This window comes from Dipodomys ordii, unplaced genomic scaffold (genome assembly GCF_000151885.1).
Source record: "Dipodomys ordii isolate 6190 unplaced genomic scaffold, Dord_2.0 Scaffold53, whole genome shotgun sequence".
Lineage (NCBI taxonomy): Eukaryota > Metazoa > Chordata > Mammalia > Rodentia > Heteromyidae > Dipodomys > Dipodomys ordii.
Window position 1 is genome coordinate 1,456,901 of NW_012267269.1, and position 22,586 is coordinate 1,479,486.

The following is a 22,586-nucleotide window of genomic DNA, read 5'->3' on the forward strand; positions in this document are numbered from 1 at the left end:
AAAGAATGACATTGCCCCATTTGTTAGGAAATGGAAAGACTTGGAAAAAATTATATTAAGTGAAGTAAGCCAGGCCCAAAGAAACATAGGTCCCATGGTTGCCCTTATTTGCAATAACTTAAGTATATGTGTCAGTGTCAAGCAGAAAATGTCAGGTATGTTGATATTAGGTAAGTGAACCCTAAGATATATATTGAAATGTTTTTTTCTTTCCTGTGATTGTTTCTATCACATTTATAAGATTATTGCTTTGTTGCTTTATATGTCCCCACCCCACTGGTATAACCTCTGCTTTCACTGTATTTGATGTCGGTATAATTTGTGGATGGGAACAAATTGTTTAACTAGGGATACAGGTGGACCCATTGCAACAATGAGATGTACAAGTCATTATGTTGAAAACGAACTTTACAACTTTGTTGAGGGGGGGGAGGAGGTTTGGGTGGGGGGTGGGGGGAAGATGGGAAGGGATAGGAAGGGCAAACAAAGGAGGAGGCTACAATGCTTGATAAGAAATGTACTCATTATCTTGTCCATGTGATTGTAACTCCTCTGTACAGTATTTTAACATTAAAAAAATGCTTTTGCTGGGCACTGGTAGCTCATGCCTATATTCCTAGCTATTCAGGAGGCTGATATTTGAAGACTGCAATTCAAAGCCAGCCTGAGCAGAAAAGTCCTCATGAGACTCTTACTGAAAACTCAAAAACCAGAAATGGAGCTGTGGCTCAAAGTGGTAGAGCACTAGCCTTGAGCAAAAGATCTTCAGGGACATTGCCCAGGCCCTGAGCTCAAAAAAAGATTATTTTGGAAGATTCTTGTAATTAAAAGCATATTTTAAAGTGTGTTTTCAATGTTTAATTAGGTGTGTGTGTGTATAAATGTGTGTTGTGTGTGTGCATGCTGATACTGAGACTTGAACTTAGGGTCCGGGCATTATCCCTGAGCTCATTTGCTCACTCAGTACTAGCATGCTACCACTTGAGTCACAGCTCCACTTCTGACTTTTTGGTGGTTAATTGGAGAAAAGAGTTCATAGACTTTCCTCCCTGGGCTGGCTTCAAACCTCAATTTTCAGCTCTCAGCCTCCTGAGTAATTAAGACTACAAAAGTGAGCCACTGTTAGGCAACAATATCTTTTTGACTCTTCAAAAAGCATGAAGCTTCAAAAGGTCCAGACAGGAAAACAGCTGTGCTCAGGCACATAAAATATTAGAGTATAGTTATTCACAAGAGAAATAATTTGGTCATTTAATAACAGTATCATTTCTTTGCTTTTGTACATGTACCTATAAAACACAGTAGGTAGTCCTTGTAGAGATAAATGTATAGATGGATGTAAAAAGAAATATATAGGTTCAAATACACAAAAGTCATTCAACAATTCTGAATTTTAAAGCTTACAAAATACAGAAGTAAAAAAGAAAATTTGCCATTACAGGTATGATGGCTCATACCTGTAATCCTATAGCTATTCAGGAGGCTGAGATGTGAGAATCACAGTTTGAAGCTAGCCCAGGCAGAAAAATTCATGAGACTTTAATCTCCAATAATTAACCATTGAAAAAAAAGCCAGATGTGGAGCTGTGGTTCAAGTGGTAAAACACAGCCTTGAGCATACTAGCTCAGGGATCGCTCCTAAGCCCTGGGTTCAAGCCCCAGGACCAGCCCAAAAAAATAGCTAGATAGCCAGATAGATACCTTAACTTTGGAAGTGGTGGGGGGATGCAATCATAATATTCAATATGAAATTCTTAAAAGTTGAGGAGAAGAGTTGGGAAGGATGAAGGAAAAAATAAGAAAAAGAATTAAAACATGCATTTAGATTTCCTGGGTAAGGAAAGTATTCCATGTCCAACTGAATCTATTGAATATATGCATTTGGAGAAAGAGATTAATGATTACTTTTAGGCACATTATTGTTAGCCTAAGTATAATTTTGACATAATACTCAGAAAAAAATTTGAGATGATTTTTCTTTCTTGGAATCATACAAAAGTAGACTGGCCTAGATACTGTAGTCTGAGAAGCTAGTCTTGCAGCAATGGAATAATTTGAAGGATATCATCTACTTTATATTTTATACATGAATAGGTAAATATATATTTCATCAAAATGTGTATTTGGCATGTATATAATCAGAATTATGGAAGGATCATATTTAAAAATCATAGTTTTGCATTGAAAGTAAATTATGCATTTTAATGGGAATTGAATAAGAACAGAAACCACTCACTTTTCTGGTTATAAAAATAAACATCTACTCCTTTAAAAGTTGTAAAGACCGGTATATTTTAGGGTAACTCCTGGAGGGGTATGGCAGCAGGGGTTCCAGACACTCCTGTGGGAAGTCAAAATGGTTTCATAGATAATGATCTATAATAATAGAATTACCAATGTACAGTGTCTGCCTTAGGAAGTAAGCAGATGAGATTACAATATGTAAATTCAAGAAATGCCTAATTTAGCAGTCTGGCTCATTTGGGTTAGAAAAATAATAAATATCAATGGGGAGGAGAAGAAATTGAAGATAAAAATTGAGTTGGGTTAGAGGAATAAAGTAAAATGTGTTATTTTTTTAAGCATGGGCATAGTAAAAGACATATGGCAATGTGTATCAGCCCCAGAAAGCAAAGCACACAATTCAGTAGTGACAGCTACATTCAAGTAAGCAGACACACAATGTGCATACTAATTCTAACTATGAAATCTAAACCCTTAACTTCAAAAATACCTAGGGAAAAGTGAATCTCTAGGTTATAAAATGTTGAACTGTGAATTTTGTATCACAGAAGGAATCCACAATTTCCCAAGGACATTTCAAGCCAATAGGGTTGGAGAATAGAATGAAATTAACTGAAAAGTATTAGATGAAGGGAAGGAAAAAGGTCCAAATATACAGAATGGAAGACTTGGGATTCAAGTCTTACACTGAAAAAGTCTTTTTATCACCAAAAATATTCCTGCTCAATGACTGATCCAAAGGTATATATCAAATCTTTTATTTTTATTTTAAGATGCTTTTGAGCTGTTGATAGTTTATTTTGATATAGCTATGACTAGTATATATGCTCTAATCGGTCTTCTTGTCTTTTTAAAATAAAGTACATATTAAAGTGCAATACAAGTTAACCCTTAAATTAGAAGCTTTTAATGACATTTAAATTTTTTATTAATTAGTAGCTATATACATTGGGAAGAGTTTATTTTACTGATAAACTAGTCTCTCTCTAAAGTATGGTGGGAAAGCTCTACCTGTTCCTAAAATTATTTTTCTCTTGTTCTGACAGTTTTCTCAGTTTTGTATTTACAAAGAAGCACAAGTTTAGATCTTGAAATAACTCCTGGAGGTTAAACAAACTAACTTCAAAAATAATTTGAGGGGCTAGGAAGGTGGCTCAGTGGTAGAGTGCATGCCTTGCATGCATGAGGCCCTGGGTTTGATTCCTCAGCACCACATGAGCAGAAAAAGCTGGAAGTGGTGCTGTGGCTCACGTGGTAGAGTGCTAGCCTTGAGCTGAAGAGCTGAGGGGCAGTGCCCAGGCCCAGAGTACAGGCCCTACAACCAACAAAAAAAAATTTTTTTTGAACAATAGTTTTAAATCTGCTTATAAAATCACATTTGATCTGTTAGATATGACCACTGTGTTACATATAATCTCATGGAGTTACAGTGGAGGTAGAATCCTTTCAGGTATAATAGATTTTGTAATAATTTATTCAAGAACAAAATGTTTACTTAATATATTCTGAATGCCACTTATGACATTAAGTTAATAAGTATTGTTTGTAACTAATTAAATTTAGGTCCAGATTCTGTGTTTTGTTACTGGTGGCAGTTTGGTTTGATTTGGTTTGATTTCGGTTTTGTTTAAATTTTTTTGTTTGTTAGGTTCAATTTTTTTGCCCAGGCTGACTTAGTCTCCAGAGAATTACATGTATATGTCACGATATCTCCTCTCTAGGGAACTTCTTAATTATATCTACAGCATGGCACCATCAACTCAATAAATACTAATCTTGTCATTTACATTCAGTAACTTTCACATTCTTAACAAGCATTTTGGAGAGGGAGTATGGGAAAGGAATTATCCAGGTTGTATATTATTACTGATATGACATGTAACATTGAGGACTTTTCCTACAGGACAGTTGGATCAGGGGAATTTGGGGATCTGTTTTCTGACTGAGTAAGAGTTCAGTTATTGAGTTGTGGAGCTAACACTAGAGAACAAAATTTTAAAAGTATAATCTGCTATAGACATTTCTAGCGTAACAGGTATTCCAGGTATCTGTTAATAAACAAATTTATGAACTCAGAACCTGACTACACTTCAGGTTTAGTCAGAAAGGTTAACTTGATTCAAATCCAAGGAAACTTAACATCTATAATAACAAAAATCTTATTATTTCTTTGCTGCATGAAAAATAAGAAATTTTGAACAAATAATTTTGAAAACTATTGGTTAGCCCAACCAAAAGTTAAAATAGACATGCTTTTTGATATATCTGTAATAAGGTCCCCATATTGACAGAGCTGTTTTAGCATAATGCAAAAATTAAGTCCTCTCTCTCTCTCTCTCAACATTTTTTAGACCTAAAGATTTAAAGATAATAATACCTGCTTTCCTCACAGTAGTGATGGAAGATCAAATTAAGTTAGCTTATTTGATCTTCTATCACTACTGTGATTCTGTAAATTACAAAGTACAATATAAAAGCAAGGTATTTATTATTGGCAAGGAGGTGGATAAACTAGGTCAGTTTAGGTCATGGGTTATGGTGCTTCAAAGCAAGATGCCCATGAAGCCTTAGGTCAAGCACAAGAAGAAATAGCTTTAAAAGTAATTTGGGCCTTACATTTAATAGTAGGATGATTGAGTTGTGCAATATTAGTAGATCTGGTCTAGTAAGCTATGATTAGCTGGATCAATAAAATAAAACATATTGGGAGGCTAATTTGCATCTGTCTGCCAGAAAGCATCAACAATTTTACTGTCAACTGAGAGTTTTATATAAAACTGATTTTTACCACTAGGAATCTAGTGGTAAAAGAATAAAGAATAGTTGGCAGTGGCACTGTGGCTCAAGTGGTAGAGCGCTTGCCTTGAGCTGAAGAGCGCAGGGACAGCGCCCAAGCCCAGAGTTCAAGCCACATGACCGACCAAAAAAAAAAAAAAAAGAATAAAGAATAGTTGTTCTAACTAGAGATACTTGGTAACCTCAAACTAACACCTATGAATGGGCAAAGGAAATCTCTCAGTACATAGTCCTTATATTCTCATAATTGAAAAACAATGAGAGGCTAGGGTATGGCTCAGTGGGAGAGCACTTGCCTAACATGCTTAAAGCTCTGAGTTCATCCACAGCACTTTGGATGTTATAAAGAAATATTGACAGCTTCATAACAGCCAACATACTTCTTTAGATTGTGCTGTGAAATCATTGGAGAATCAACAAGTCTGATTTCAGACTTGAAGTTGGAGGGTTCTCTTCTTCAGTCTATATTTTATCAATAATCCCTATAATGATTTCATCTTGGTAACCTAGCCCGGAGTTTAAGTAACTGCACTGTCCCTTGTTTTAGTCAACAAAGAAACCATTTGGTAGTATACTGCTATTCTCTCCTTGCTGGTTCAGAAAGTTTTTGATTCTGTATCAAATATCTTTCCTGAGGGAAGAAAAGAGATCATCCATAATACTCCTACTAAACTCTTTTCTCTCTTTTTTTTGATGAGTGTGTGTGGGTGTGTGTTTGTGATATTTGATCTCAGGGCCTTGCACTTGTCAGGAGCTCTACTGTTTAAGCCAGATCCTTTTCAAAGTTTTCCATGCACCAGGACAAGCTTTAAATAAAAGTAAGGTAATTGATTATGTTTTTCTTAAAGAATCTCTTGTGATTTTTGTAATCACATAGCTTTTAAGTTCTTCAAGTATTGGTCTTATTTTCTGTCACTAGCTTATGAACAAAATAAAACCCTGAAAGTCACTGAGTAAAACTTCTATTATAACTCTACTTGTAGTTAGGATTTGAAATACACCAGTGAAGAAAAAGTGGTTAATTTTTCCAGTGTTTAAGTATTTTATTAGTCTTTTTTTTATCAAATCTAGACATAAACCTGGACAAGTGACACACTTCTGTAGTCTCTGAAGAGGCTGAGGCAGAAGGATTGTCTGAGCCCAACAATTTGAGGCCAGTCTGGACAACACAGCACAGCACAGTGAGCTCCTATCTAAAAAAATACCCTAAACTCTAGGTATAATTTATATACAACAAAATTTCTTTATGTATTCAATTGGAGGAGTTTGACAACTGAACTTATGTTTATAAAACAATTTTACAGAATATGACCTTTCTATCACTCTAGAACATTAGTTGATAATATTTTCTAGTCTCTCACAATCTTTGCCAGAGATTATCATTATTATTTGTATTAGATTCATAATAGATTTTTCTATTCAAATAGGAAATTTGAAATCATTCTGTAAATGATTTACCCACAATTCACTTACATTGTTATAGTCATTCCATTTCATTATTTATAAAAGTTTATATAAAACTGTGTTCTCTGGGGCTGGGAAGGTGGCTCAGTGGTAGAGTGCTTGCCTTGCATGCATGAGGCCCTGGGTTTGATTACTCAGCACCACATAAGCAGAAAAAGCCAGAAGTGGCACTGTGTCTCAAGTGGTAGAGCGTTAGCCTTGAGCTGAAGAGCTGTGGGACAACACCCAGGACCAGAGTTCAGGCCCCACAACCCGCCCCCCCCACCCCCAAAAAAGTATTGTCTTATTGATGGAGAAAATATTAAGTACACCTACAAATTAATTAATAATAAAAAGACACATGGACAAATTATTACTGTGAATAAAGTTATGAAATTTGTTTGTGTTTTTAGCATGCATTTGTATTTCTCCTTAGGTCACAAGGTGCATACCTTTATACATTCTACAAAGTCATAACATTGTCTGCTTCCATCAGGAACACATAGGATTCTACTTATCTGTGCCCTTGTCAACATTTGGTGTTGTTGAATTTGTGATCTTCATTATTTTAGTGTGAAGTGGTATTACATTGGAGTTTTCATTTTCATTTACCTGATACCTATTGATATTGAGGATGTTTTGGTATATTCATGAAGCAACTCTATTTCCTCTTGGGAAGACATAAAGTTATTTGTTAATTTACGAGATATCTTTTTTTTTTTTTTTTTTTGTCGGTTGTGGGGGCTGAACTCTGGGCCTGGGCGCTGTTCCTCAGCTCTTCAGCTCAAGGCTAGCGCCCTACCACTTGAGCTACAGCACCACGGGCTTTTTTCTATCTATGGTGGTGCTGAGAAATTGAACCCAGGGCCTCATGCATGCGAGGCAAGCACTCTAGCACTGAGCCAACTTCTCAGTCCATGAGATATCTAATGATTTTTTTTGTAGTTACTTTTGTATTTTTTGTCTTCATGACCTTTATCATATATACACTTTGGTAATAAATTTTCCTGCATGTGGTTTGCCCTTTCATTTTCTCACTAGTATCTTTTTTTTTTGGTTGGTAGTGGGGCTTGAACTCTGGTCCTGAGCGCTGTCCCTAGCTCTTTAGCTCCAGGCTAGCATTCTACCACTTGAGCTACAGCGCCACTTCCAGTTTTCTGGTGGTTTATTGGAGATAAGAGTTTCTCGGACTTTCCTGCCCGGGCTGGCTTTGAACCGCCATCCTCAGATCTCAGCCGCTTGAGTAGTTAGGATTATAGGTGTGAGCCACCGGCGCCCGGCCTAACTAGTATCTTTAGATGAGCATAACTTTTTAAAAATGTGATGAAGTACAAACTCTCACAGAAATGAACTAGATATTTCTCTAGTCTCCATTTCTAGTCACAGAGTATATTAGTTAATTGTATTGTTTGGATAGGATCCAGGTTGGTAAATTAAAAAGGAAAGGCACAGATGGCTGCTTATTCTTTGTTGTTGTTGGTGGTGGTGGTTGTGGGGCTTGAACTCTGAGCCTGGGCACTGTCCCTCAGTTCTTCAGCTCAAGGCAAGTGCTCTACCACTTGAGCCACAGTGCTACTTCCAGTTTTCTAGTGGTTTATTGGAGGTAAGAGTCTCATGGGCTTTCCTTCCCGGGTTGACTTTGAACTACAATCCTTAGATCTCAGTCTCCTGAGTAGCTAGGATTATAGGTGTGAGCCACTAGGCCTGGCTACTTATTCATTTTTTAAAATCCTTCTGGGCTAGATAAGTTTTGTTGCCATTATCTGACCCAAGTCATCTGTCACTAAATGTTCTATTAGCCAATGTGCCTTTGTCCTACTTGTCTAGCTTTATAAGCAACAGAGCCTTTATATTGCTAGACGCAGGATGCCATAAGGCCTTTCATGACTATATATTCTTCCATTAATGGTCAGGAGTTTTTATTATATTGAAAAAAAAAGGAAACTATACCACCTCAGTGTTGCTGACTCAGAAGAACCCCTTCTCAAAAAGACCCAGATAGGATTTGTAAAAGTAGGGGAAGGGAGGAAGGTTTGCTACCACACAGCTTTAACAGATAAAAGCTCAGTCAAAATAACTTATCCAAACCGATTTGCAACTGTCCTTGCTAACCTGTAACCTATTGGGGCTCTAAAAACAAAGCCAGGTAGACACTCAATATTTGTTGAATGAATGAAATAGACCTATAGATCCATGAGAAAATAAAGAAATGGTGGGAGAAAAAGGAAAAAAAAACAATCCAGTGTGACATGGGGTTCCTTACTGTTCCCTGCAAGCTCGCGTGGCCAGGGCCCAGGTGCTCTTCTGTCCCGTGATCAAGGTATGGCAGTAGCCTGAGTGAAGGTGCCATCCAGCTGGGCAGGATTTGTCTTCCACCTCCTGGAAAAAAGAGTTCTGCATCTTGAGAAATGCAGTGGCTTTATACAGCAAATACAACCACAGTCAGACATGTTCCAATGTTAAACCTTTGATAAGTGGTAAACAAAATAAGTCAACATCTTTTTTAAATGGAATAGATAAAATAATATCTTGTGATTTTGAAAACACTTTGGATTATGTTTTGCTCTTGGCATTCTGGGTGAGAGAAGGATACGCAGACAGTGTAAGTTGATAGTCACACACCAGATCACTGCACTCTATCAGCTCAGCAGTGCTCAGCTGCTTAGCCTGGGTCCCTACCTTGGTTTGGGGGCTCCAGATTTTCCAGGCAATTCCATTGCATTGATACAGTTTCTGGTTACTTTCTTCAAAATGGAGGAGTCCCTTTATCTCCACCATGCAATTCTTTGGGAATGATGGCAACTGGTTCTACAGGGAGAAAAGGCAATTTAAAATCGATTTAACGTAAGTTGATAACATAACTTATCTCTTCTAAGTCTACACTTGTTGGAAAACATCTGGGTTGAGTAATCTACCCCCAAGCTTGGAGGCTATTTTGTGAATTAAGAGTGTTTATGGCCCAGTCAACAGATTGTTACGAGGTAAATAGGAAAGACAAAAGATTGTCCTACCTGTCTGGGGAAGTGTGAGGCACTTGTGGATTCTGTCTCTGCCAGAGGCAGCTCTGCTGCTTTGACTCTCCTGTGTGGCTGACTCAGGATGGATACTGTAGCCTTCCTTTTGTGAGTGGGAAAACTGTCATCTTCCAGTCTCAAAGAAACCACCCCATGGTACTTGAGGACACCAACAAACACAACAATAAGGGAGGAGGGGGGGGGAAACAAGCATCAATGTACGCTTTAAAAATTATATCAATACAAAAAGATGAAAGGGCTTTTTCTGACCCCCAAATTCTCACATTTCAAAAGAAATTTTTCAGGTACGTAATTTCAAAAGATATAATAGTCTTGCTAAGTATTTTTTAACCATAAGTATAAGAAATTTAGCAATTCTCTGACTCATACTTACATTATAGATGATGTCTGTTCCATTTTTATAAACAGAGGATGGTAAAACCTAAAATCAAGAGAGACAACATATGAGATATATGGGCTGAATAATAACTAGCAATAGAATAAAATACTTCCAGTAAGAACTTATTCATATTTGAAAATTAGCAAAACCATTTCTTTTATTTTTTGTCAGTTGTGGGGCTTGAACTGTAGGCCTGGGTGCCATCCCTCAGCTCTTCAGTTCAAGGCTAGCACTCTACTCTTTGAGCCACAGTGCCTCTTTTGGTTTTCTGAGTGGTTTAGGGCTGGCTTTGAACCGCAATCCTCAGATCTCAGCCTCCTGAGTAGCTAGGATTAAAGGTGTGAGCCACCAGTGCTCCCCTTCAAAAACATTTCCTGAGATATTTCATGCCCAAATCATTGGAATTTTTTAAAACACAAGTTATGATTGTAGTGTGTATTTGGGGATATGAAATCCCAATTAAAGAGAAAAGATACCTTTGTAATTATTTGTTGTTGTTGTTGTTATTTAGCACAGCTATAGTATACAAAGGCTCAAGAACACACTCACATACATACTTGAAAAGTGCCTGTTAGAATGCCGTACTTAGTAAGTCAAAGTGTTGGCTCCCACACTCCAGTGGGGCATTTAATTTCTTGCTGTTCTAGGGTCACTGATTATTCCCTATCTGTCTGGATACAAAAGAACCAAAATAGAAATCATATGGATGAATCAATATATCTATCACCTCCTTTAGAATAATGAATGCAGCAGGGTAGCATTGTGATCTTTGAATACAAAAGCCATTGCATGATCCTGCAATGAAGCATGAGAATCCACCATTCCTTTGGTGTCTCGGAGTCCTTATTAATATGCATTCACTCCCATTCCCCAAAGGTTCCCATCACCCTTACTGCCTTGCCATTCCCATGGGTCCTGAGCTTCCTCTGAGAAAGAACTGCAGCATCAAAGCTCCGCAGGGTGCTCCCCTTGGTGACCACTAGCTGCTTAGAAGATGAAGGGTATCTTCTTTCCAGATGAGGGAAACCACCAGGAATGGATGAGGAGGAGCCAGAGGGCAAAAAGGGCCAAACACCCTTTTCCCATGCCTTGTGCTGGCTGTGGTTAGAGGAATAGGAAGTCAGGCACTGTCCTGGAGGCAAGCAAGGAGGCAGGCAGTCAGTACATTTCACACTAACACATCAGGAATCACAGGGACTCTGTCCTGGAGAAGCTTGTCAGAAAACTTAGATGAATGAACTTCCCACCAGATGTTGCCTTTGTGCCATTTGCCAGAAACTCCTTTAACTCTTCATGGGTTTTCTTCCAGAAGACTGATGCCATTCCTGACATTCAAAGGGTGATGGATTATAAAGTCATGAAATTGATTTGACAAACCATAAATGCAAATCATTGTCATGATTTTATAATCATGCATGCACTTGGACAACAGCCTCGCATCCCTTCCTACTCCAATCCTGTTGGGACTACCACATTCATCCACTGACTGACCACAAGTGCTTCGCCAGCGTTCCCTTTCTCCTGATCTTCTCTAGGTAGAAACTGGAATCATTTAAAGATGTCATAGAATCAAGTAACAGTTATAAAAATTTGCAGTCAACTGTTGCAGAACAAAAATACAATAAATCTTAACAGAGCTGCTTCAACTGGAAACATTACCAATTTCTGGGAAAGCATAAATAAAAAAGACAAAAACCTAACGTGAGAACCTTTGTCTGGGTCTTTTCTTTCTTTTTTTTTCTTTCTTTTTTTTTTTTTGTAATGTTGTGGATCTAACTTAGGGCCTTACACTGGCAAGCCAAATAGGCAAGGGCTCTACTGTTGAGCTATATCTCCAGCACCTGATATTTTACATTTCATATAGAGTTCATATTTCATATAGTTTGCATCCTTAATGTAACCAGAAAATTCGACTGTACTGGAATATAAATAAATGTGATGAGGAAAAAGGCAGAAAGGAAAGATGTAAACTAATAAAAAGAGATTATAAGAGAAACAGAATGGTTTCCATTTTTATTATAGGGTAAGAAAGAAAAGAGACAATAGAGTCCAAGTAAAGAAAAATATGGATCACAGGGGACAACCAGAATAAACACAAGGACACAAGATGGACACTGCACTAGACATATCAAGGGCTAACTAAACAAGGAACTAGAAGGAAATTGGCAGAGAATAAAAATCAGAGCATCAGAGGACTTTAGTTCTTATCCAACAACTTTTCACAGGTTGTTCTTTAGCATATACTACCCCAGGATCTGTTCGGCTCTGCAACCAAAATCATTCATTAATATTTTCCAGCTGCTCCTAAATCCCTGTGGGCAAGCTGCATCTTTACATCTATATCTATATTTTTTTTCTTTCAATTCCTTCCCTTAGAATTTTCCTGGTCACACTACAGTGGGAGCTCAGTTTTAGGCATTGAGAGCTTTCTTTCACAGAGGAAGATAATTACAGCCCTGCAAACTCTGGGGAAAATAATTGTCGATAGATTCTCACCAACATTGTTTCCCCCTTGGTGAGAACAACAAACGGTTAGGAGAAAAACAACTACGGCACTGACTTGTTGCTTTTCTCCAGTGATAGTTCCTAGCAGGAGGAAAAACCACATGAAGCAGAAAGTAGAATAAAGGGCCTACATCATGGTGGAGGTTGCTTTCTTGACAAGAAATTAAGCATTTTGATTTGAAGGTGTTATCAAGCATGTTAGCTGTTGAAAGCCAGCAGCCATGGCGCCAGGACTGCTCCTGATTTCAAGATGAGGATCAAAAGAATACCTCCTTTTGAGTCCAAAATTTTCACTGCAGCTTTTGTCTTCGTGCCAAGAACTGCATTCACAGGGGAGTTCAGAATTACTTCAAAGACCTCATCATCTTCCTCTAATCCGTCATAGGTAATTGCTATATTCCACATCTTAGTTGACATTCCTACAAGAAGTAAACATTTTAATTACTCTTTAATTGCTATTTCAATCACCTAGGTGTCAGAGAAATATATTAATTAACATGTCTACAGCTAGACTGCAGTAGCCTGAGTGAGCTATTGTACTGCCACCAACTCACTGAAGCCCCGCTGTTCTCCCCAATAATATGAAAAGACCACATTGGTTCCTGGACAATGATGATTCCATTTCAATGCAAAAACTGTAACCAAAAAAAAAAAAAAAAAAAAGCAAGCTGCTTTATACAAGGGATGAAAACCAATGCTTACCAGATGAGATCCGAAACATAAATTTTTTTTTGCCCCAACCTGCCCCTTCTTGTGTTAAGAATAAACAGCTACTACAACCTGAAAATCTGAAGACTTAAAAATTCTTAAATGGTTCCTGCAGACAAACATGATTATTGGATGGTACTTGATGCTATTTAGGGAACTCTTGAAATGATTGATTTCTAAAGACAGCTGTCTGCATCATTGCCCTGCTTCCTGAGATCCTTCTAGGCTTCAATGTTTTTTCTGATCATATACCACTCTGCAGTTAGACATCCTTCTAGAGAGAATTTATGGACTGGGGACCAGGGGTTGCTTCTAGAAATGGCCTTGCCCATCTCCCCTGAGATAGTATCGCCTACTTTCTGTCTGCCTCTATTCATGAGTTATAATGAAGTTTGGCTCATAGTAACTTTCTGAACATGACACAAGGTAGTTCTGATTTTAAACAACCAATTTCCAGCCATGCTGTCGCCACCAGGATTGGAGGCAAAGCAACCTGAGAAACACAAAACTGGAAGCAACTTCTGAAATGGTCTAAGCCAGTTTCCACGATGTGCATTTCAGGCCATCTTCTTGAGTTTATTTAGCAGAGAAAGTGGAGGCAGGAAGTAGAGGATGTTGTTTAGTGGTGAAAGAAGGCTCAAGTTTAAGAGGGGGAAAGAGATGTTAAATTTACAGCTTAACTTTGTAGGGATAAGTTTGTAAAGCTTTCCTGCCATTTACTTATTGGCGATTTAAGTGCTTTTACGCTCATAAATCTGCCTCTATAAACTTTTTTTCCCCTTCCCTTCTGAAAATATGACTCTTACTTGCTGATTACCTTCTGCAGATTTATACCTCTCAAATGTGCCATCTACACAAGAGCTGCCTTCTTGAAGGCGAGTATTAGAAGTATAACAGAAGCCATACTCTGACCTAAAGGAGTTTACAAGTTCTTAGAGGAGATAGAGATAGAGATATCCTATGTGTATCTTCCTATCATTTCTCATAATTACCTAGTACAGTGTAAATTTTGTCTTACTATAGGAAATAATGACAAGAAACTTTGAAGCCAAGACATGTTTAATACAGAAACAGCATTTTGTTTCTTTTTCAATTATTTTCATATGTGCTTTGCTGAATCGGTGACACAGAACCTCTGGATACAGAGGAACAACTGTACCAAAAATACTCACTTACCATTCAAAGCTATGTGTCAATAGCATAGATGACATACAGTATATGTGTGTGGGATCCAGAGTTTCAGAAGGAGGAAGTAAAAAGACATGACAAGTAAATGAAGGAACTTAGAAAGGTAGGGCTTGGATAGAAAAGTGTGCGTACATTAGCTGGTTGAAGTTGAAAGGTCACATCTATAGACAAAAGGCCATAAAGCTGCAGAGATATTCTGTAGCTAGACTACAGAGATCTTTGGGTACTAGTCACCATAGTCAGATTTAAACCATGGGTGAGGGAAGGCTTTCAAACTGGAAGTAATGTTCTGAAAGCAGATGCTTCCACAAAATGAACTGTGCATAGGTCTGAGCATCCAGGCAGAGAGGCAGAGATGCCAGACATTGAGAGACGTTAGAGGCAGCAGTTGCTATAAAACTGGTTTGAAAAGATAAAAGGTTGCCAGTGAAGAAAGTATATAAATACTAAAACTGTCAATATTCACAGAGCTGTTTTGATCCTTAAACGCCATGAAGTTAAGCATTATTTAAATAAAAATCCAATAGACTCAAATATATTTTCAAGCCTCAACCATTGCCTCTTATTTTAAGAATCATTTTATAAAATATAGTATCTTCTCTCTTGGTGGGGGGGGGGGACGGGGAAGGGAGAGAGAGAGCGCCCTAGATCTTTGTGATGGCCTTATTGAGGAAAACCAGATGGTTAGGCCAAATCTATTCTGTGTTTCACTTATGTGTTTCAGATTTGTTTGTCTGCATTTCAACTTTGTTCCTATACCTACTAGATGTGTGCATAACCCTCTTTCTAGGTTAATGAGATTGAAAGTCAGAACTTCACTGCTGTTGTTTTTCCCCCTTTTCCTCTTTCACTTTCAAGGTGCAAAGTACTTGTTAAGTCCCTGGGATATACCTGCATTTTTCAGGAGGCTTCAATTTGCCCCTCTCCCTGTTTCTACAAAGTCAGAGAGATACTGTGTTGACCTACAGACTATGTTTACACACACTGTAGGTGAATTCCTTACATATTTTCCCTGCAAAGCAGATTTCTCTATTGAAAAATATTTTTCAGTATTGTTTAAGTAAATGTCACATTAGAGATCTGTTCCTTTGGAATACATTTGACTCTTAGGAATGATAACGTTTCAATTAAGATTACAGAATACCTTTCAAGAACATCTATTTTTAAAAAGGAATGCAATCATTTAGGAATATTTCCACATCCACTCAAGATTAGTCACCATAGCTCAATGAAGAGAAGTTAGAATCTGTGGTTCCATTTGGTACAATAGTTATAAGGCAGGCCTTCCTATAGATCCCAGAGTTCTCCAACCTCCCAACATCCTATTAGGCCACTCAATCTCTGTTTCTTCAGGATTGTAAAAGCTGCTGTTTTTAGAGAAATAAAAAGATTGCAGTGTGCAAAAGGGATGTGTCTTGGACTGAAGACAATCAGACCCTAAAGAGACAAGGACTGAAAATAAGAACATAAGCATTCACTGTACCCGAGGATGTGGGAAAGTTTAAAATTCCCTAAATAAATTTCCTATTATGAAACTGTTTGATTTTTAAACATTCCAAATCAATAAAAAAAACAAGCATATGGGTGATTTTTTTATTTACAAGGTAAGCTTCTATTGTTTTCTAAATTCCTAAATTATCTCTAAAATCATGATGGTTTCAACTCCCCAGAAGTCATTAGTATCTACTCAAAACAGCAAATAAATTCATGTAGACAGATGAGCATTTATCTTATCCAGTGGAATTCTAAGAGGTAGATCGATCTCACAGTCTCCCCTTAGTGCAATAGCCGCAAGTTCCTAACAGTCCAGAGCACCTGGTGAGCTTCTCAAAACAAAATCACCCCTGATCTTGTACAAACAAACATCAATCATCAGAAGGACACAAAAAAGAGACTTCCAACAGTGGAAAGTTTTCACGTGAAGTTACAAAATGGCAAAGCGTCAGTGTATCAGATCTTTTCATGGTAGTATGGACCAGAAGAACCTACAGACGCCTTGGGGTTATCAAACATGCAATAGGAACAACTCTTTCAACAAAGTGTAGTCAGCTGGACATATCAACCGACCCAGGTTAGAATGTTCACTAGCACACACACACAAATCCAGTAACAATACTGGAGATATCAACAATATTGACATATCAAATTGAAAGTTCATTGTTATATGTTGAGTTGTAGCCCTCAAGAATTTCTAAGTGATCCTAGGTCCTCAGACATGACCTCATTTGGAACCAAGATATTGCAGATGTAATGAATTAATATAAGGTCATCCTAACAATAGTGTTGTCTCCTTAATCCATTATCACTTGTTGTTATACAAAAGGAAAATTTTTCCACAGATACAAATACAGAAAGCATACACACGAACATGAACGTAGACTGGGGATACCTGGCAAAAGCTAAGAATCAGCAATGATTGTCTCAATCCATTGGTACATTGCAGTGGGCTAGCATACATGCTCCTTTACATAAAGCCCCAGAAGGAATAAATGCTGTGATACCTTCACCTTGCAGGACTTGCAGCCTCTAGAACTGTGCAGTGATAAATGCCTGTTTTAAGCCACTCAGGTTGTGACATGTTATTATAGCGGTTCTGGGAAATTAATAGAATCATCCAGTGTCATTCCTCCTTGTGAACCACAGTTTTGTATTAACATTTTCTATTTTGGAGTGGTGATGTTATTTAGGCCCTTTCTTTTGCCTTTGCCCCAAACTGTATGCATTAAGTGGTGAACAAAATTTTCTGAGCATAGGAAAGCACAAAGTTAGACGTTTTGTTGACTTCCCCAGGACTTGTCCATTGCTCTTAAACAGATGGAGGACCCAGCTTTTTTTCCAGCCCACAGAGGAGAAAGGGGGGAGGAGAGAGAGAGAGAGAGTGCATACTGTTCAGAGGTAAGCTGCTTGCCCCCTCATAGAAGCCAGGAAGAGAGGCTGGTGTTCAGTCAGGTTTGAGGCCCATATCCCCAGAGGTTGTATCAGTGCTTTTGTGTCAAACCTGCAGTGTGGCATTCCCATCTCCTTCTGCCTGCTACCATATATACTGCCTTCCTTGGGATGCCTTCCACAATTTACCTTCAGTTAGAACAGTAGCTCACACATCTGGAGTCAAATGAACTACTATGAATGTCTTCAGATCTGTGTCCCATTATCTTTTTTCTTTTCAGTATTGGGATTTCTATGAAAGGCCTCAGGGTTGCTAGGTGATTGGTCTTCCTCTTGAGCCACACCTCCAGCCCATTTTTGAGATAGGACTAGCTTAATTTTCAGGCTGATCTGGATTTTGATCTTCCTATTTGTGCTTCCCTGAGACTCTGGGATAACAGGTAGCACCCAGATGCCTAGCCAATGGTTCAGATGGAATCTCAAAAGCTTTATTTTTGCCAGTGCTGGCCTCAGACTGCGATCCCTCATCTCCATCTTCCAAGAAGCTAGGGTTTCAAGCTTGAGCCATCACTCCTGACTACAATAGAACATTTTAAAAGAACACACCAGGTTTTGCACCCCTTTTTTTCACCTAACAAAACTTTTCCACACATTTAAAATAAAGTTCTACAAAATTGGATAATTCTTTCTCTTGGTATCATATCATATCAACCTGTCATAATAGGGGATGACTTAGAAAGTCTCAGTAATCCAGGTGAGTATAACATTCTGCAAATTTTCATTAGAATTTGAGGTAACTAAGTTTTTATAATATTTTTTTAAATTAACTTATTTTCCTGGATTATATTCAATATTTGCTTTGGTATTTTATATTTAATATTTGTTACAATTTTCCTTCTTATTTTAAGTAAATTTAAAAAATGAAGAATTGAGATTTTTCTGTACAACTGAAGATAGTTAAAAAATAAAAATGAAAATAAATAAAGAGGAAGAAGAACTTCAGGTCCAAACTCATGTAGTTTGGAGTAGAGTGATACAGTTTCCTGAAGCTGTATAGTAGTTTGTCCCTTCCAGTCTCCAGACTTGTTTACAGAAACATAAAACAAACTGCAGTCACAAGACATACCTGGATCAAACTGAATGAGTTTGGATGGAGTCACTGTGAAATCTTTTCCAACTGTCGCTGACACTTGGTTGACCTTAAGTGGGGAGAGAAAAGGTCTCTTTTTTAATAAAAGTAAATATTTTATACCAGAGAAACATTCTCCCTCATACTAAACTCATGCTCATAAATCTGCTTTTAATATGAAGTAGCATTTAAAAATTACAATACACCATTTTAGATCTGGGCTGGATTTTTCTTCAAGTCAACTTTTTGCTTTTCGTTTTGAAATGATTGGGTCACTGGAGAGAGCCATATAAAGTTTACAATCTAATTTTTCTCTTTGTTATGAGCACAACTTTTTAGTTTACTACCTTCCCTCTCCTCCAACTTGGTTTTTGAAACAGTGCCTCAAAGGAGAGGGAGGGAGGGAGAAAGAGAGAGAGAGAGAAAGAGAGAGAGAGAGTGAGTGAGAGAGAGAGAGAGAGGCGCCAGGAGAAGAGAAAACACACACTCCCTGCAAGCCGGATGATGATCTGTCAGCCAGCTTTGATATCATGCAAGCTCCTCCAGGGTACTGACAGCCTTGAGACCAGATTAACGCGAACAAGTCTGGTCCGTTTTCCTGTCTGGATGAAACCATCACTCTTCACCGACATGAATGAAGGCTTTGTGGGACTGACAGATCTGCTGAACAGCTACATAAAGGCTATCCACACCCAGAACACACAGCTTTTTAGAGGCTCTCATCAAGTAAGTTGTAAAAAGGTAGAAAAAAATTGTTGTAGTCTAAAGAGACTACTGACTACTTCCTTGTTCCTAGGACTAAAAACCAAACAGGCAATTTCATGGTCCCCAAATCTCTCCCTTCAGAATGTGCCTAAATATGTGTTAAGAAATGTCCTTGGCAGGCAACAATGATATTCACTAGACACTATGTTGGAAATGAACTTCATAGCTTGGGGAGGGGAAAATGTGGGAGAAAATAAGAGGGGGTGGTAAACACTGTTTAAAAAAGAAATGTACTCATTACTTTATTTATGTAACTGTAACCTCTCTGTACTTCACCCTTAAAATAAAATTAAAAAAACACACACTAGGAAAAAAATATCCTTGGCTGGTTTGAAAAAGAGGTCATCAAGTGAGTTCCTATGTAGACATAAGAAGCAGTAGTTATTCTTGTACATTTTTAAGAGGTTGAAGATGGTCAAGAAAAGTAGATGAATACATTCCTGGATCTTCAAAAAAAAAAAGGATAAAGTGATCATAATTTAAAACTTTCTTTTCTAGTGTTTCTCCTCATATGGCTCCATCTCTGCATTCCAAATCAAAAGTACTAACACTAACATATGCTAAGGTATTGTCTCCTAGGCTTCCATTTGTTCTTTGTATACAGTGCCAAGGCTCCCCCAAACCACTTTTCTTTGAGAAAACATAGCCCATTGTACACCTGTATCCACCATATGCTGGAAGTTATATCTCCCTGCATGCTTCTTGCACATGCAATTACCTAGTATTTACCACCGCTGAGTTTACAGAATCCTGCATGAGAAAAACAATGTCTGAGGCAAAGGTGTTTAGAGGAAAAGGTCAGGTAAAGATGTCCCATTCAAATCAGGGCAAACAGCCTACAGAGAAAAGACCTTCCTTTCTCTCTATGCCTAGTCACATAGCCAACAAGCCCTTGGATAAGATAGCAGGTTATACCATGGGTATTGTCCCTAAAGACTCAGGGACTGTATTTGACCCAGCTCTGCACTGCTAGTTGGAAGCTGTATGGAGTGTACTCAGCTTACATAGATGAAGGTTTTGTGCAAGTTCTTTCTACCCAGCAAGGCAAGGGGTAGTGTGGTCCCAAACTCTAAAGAACAGTTTAGAAAGCTACCCAAGCAGATTCTTTCCTTTTCCATAAGCATCTTCTGGAAAGTTAGGAAGCTTACCAAGTTTTCTGCTGCTTTCACAACAAAGCACTAACAGGGCTAGAAAAAGGAGTGCCTATGTCCACAGGAAACATATTGAATGTGGATACTAAATTTCAAGTACACAAGTTTCTGAGAACTTGAATTCACTATTATAATAGAAACTTAACAGATAACACTATTTCCCCAAAGGCTAATGTCAGTATCGTTTTCAGACTGAAGAAAAACATTTTTAAACATTCTACATCACTGCTACTCAAACACCTTGTAAGCTCTCATTCTCTTGAAGGACTGTTGTCATAAGAACTCCTAAAAACAACCTTTAATTCTAGAAACCATAGATTGTGCTCCATTGTAATATTGATGGAAAAAAAGAACATGTTGGGCTGGGAAGGTGGCTCAGTGGTAGAGTGCTAGCCTTGAGCTGAAGAGCTGAGGGACAGTGCCCAGGCCCAGAGTTCAGGCCCCACAACCAGACCCCCCCAAAAAAGGCCCCACAACCGGACCCCCCCAAAAAAAGAACACGTTGATTAAATCCAGAGTCATTATATGATGATTCTTTATGTGTCAGGTGATCACATTTATATCTGCTCTCCTATTTTTGCATGGATAGGTTTTTTTTTTTTGTTTTTTTGTTAGTTGTGGGGCTTGAACTCTGGGCCTAGATGCTGTCCTTCAGCTCAAGACTCAAGGCTAGCACTTTACCACTTGAGCCACAGTGCCATTTCCTGGATGGTAACTAGTATAGTCTGAGACAAGCAAAAAGTTCAGATAAGTTGATGTTAGGTGAAATGAACCCCAAGGTAAGTATTCAAATGTTTTTGCTTTCATGCAATTTTTTCTAACACATTTATTTATTTATTTTGGGGGGGGGTCTGGTTGTGGGGCCTGAACTCTGGACCTGGGCGCTGTCCCTCAGCTCTTCAGCTCAAGGCTAGCGCTCTACCACTTGAGCCACAGTGCCACTTTTGGCTTTTTTCTCTTTGCTTATGTGGCGCTGAGGAATCGAACCCAGGGCCTCGAGCATGCAAGGCAAGTGCTCTACCACTGAGCCACCTTCCCAGCCCCTAACATATTTATAAGATGATTTCTTTGTTGCTTTGTATGTCCCTCCCCCACTGTATAACCCTTGCTTTCACTGTATTTGATGTTGTTATAATTTGTGGAGGGGAAGGGCAAAAACAAATTGTTTAAATAGGGATACAGGTGGACCCATTGCAACAATGAGATGTACAAATCGTTATGTCGAAAAACGAACTTTACACCTTTGGCGGGAGGTGGGGGGGTGGAGGGATGGGGGAGTGGTAGGGAGGGATGGGGTGGGGAAGATGGGAAGGGATGGGAAGGGGAAACAAAGGAGGAGGCAACAATGCTTGATAAGAAATGCACTCATTATCTTGCCCATGTAATTGTAACCCCTCTGTACAGTATTTTCACACACACAAAAAAAAGAGACAGGTTAGTCTCCTGTTTTGCTTCACCTACTGACACCATAGAAGTGAATCTGTTGGGGAGCTGAAGTTTGCTATGAACACCCACTAAATGTGTTATCTAACTAAATTGAATATATCACCCTATGAATTCAAACTTCAACCCTTAAAGAGTATATAGAAACAAAAGACAAGGTTTCAAAGCTGGAATGGAACCGGATTCTAAAAGCACTGCATTTAGGAGTAAAGGACCCTAGGGAAGGGTTGGAGGGTGGGCAAGGACATTGTAAAGCTGTAATCTTCAGAATAGTATTATAGACTGCAGTAGGCAATTTCCTTGGTCCCTTTAAGTTTTTCTAAGAAAATTATCAATGGCATCAACCAACAACATAAATTTTAGCTTGATAATTTGCATTTTTAGAGTTGTTACCTTTATGCTCACGAAGGCCGAATCCATGGAATAGCCCCTTCTGGTAACTTCCAAGGTCAACATACCCACATTTTCACAGACTTCATATTCAGACTGTGACCATTCAATATGAGACCACTTCAACTCCAAACTGCATGAAAAGAAAAAAATCTTAAAAAAAAATTAAATATGTGGAACTCTAGTAAATGCCTGTTGGGATTCTCGGCTGGCTGGGTAGGAGACTGAGCCAGTGCTTCCTGTCATCATGACCAAGATGGCTGATAAACTTACACCAGGGGCTGGGAAGGTGGCTCAGTGGTAGAGCGCTTGCCTTGCATGCATGAGGCCCTGGGTTCGATTCCTCAGTGCCACATAAGCAAAGAGAAAAAAGCCGGAAGTGGCGCTGTGGCTCAAGTGGTAGAGCCCTAGCCTTGAGCTGAAGAGCTGAGGGACAGCGCCCAGGCCCAGAGTTCAGGCCCCACAACCAGACCCCCCCCCCCAACAAAGAAAAACTTACACCATGTTTGGGTAACACTTAGTCA

General features: G+C 38.5%; 1 protein-coding gene across 1 annotated transcript in view; it reads right to left on the bottom strand.

Annotated features, from left to right (window-relative positions):
* Frem1 (FRAS1 related extracellular matrix 1) overlaps window positions 1-22,586 on the bottom strand; it is a 120,801-nt gene that overhangs the window by 11,381 nt on the left and 86,834 nt on the right. The window contains exons 26-33 of the mRNA XM_013020755.1: window positions 22,066-22,195; window positions 18,311-18,383; window positions 12,672-12,821; window positions 10,791-11,029; window positions 9,892-9,939; window positions 9,495-9,656; window positions 9,163-9,291; window positions 8,747-8,862 (exon numbers count right to left, since the gene is read on the bottom strand). Coding sequence (XP_012876209.1) covers window positions 8,747-8,862; window positions 9,163-9,291; window positions 9,495-9,656; window positions 9,892-9,939; window positions 10,791-11,029; window positions 12,672-12,821; window positions 18,311-18,383; window positions 22,066-22,195 — 1,047 coding nt within the window. The remainder of the gene's footprint in view (window positions 1-8,746; window positions 8,863-9,162; window positions 9,292-9,494; window positions 9,657-9,891; window positions 9,940-10,790; window positions 11,030-12,671; window positions 12,822-18,310; window positions 18,384-22,065; window positions 22,196-22,586) is intronic.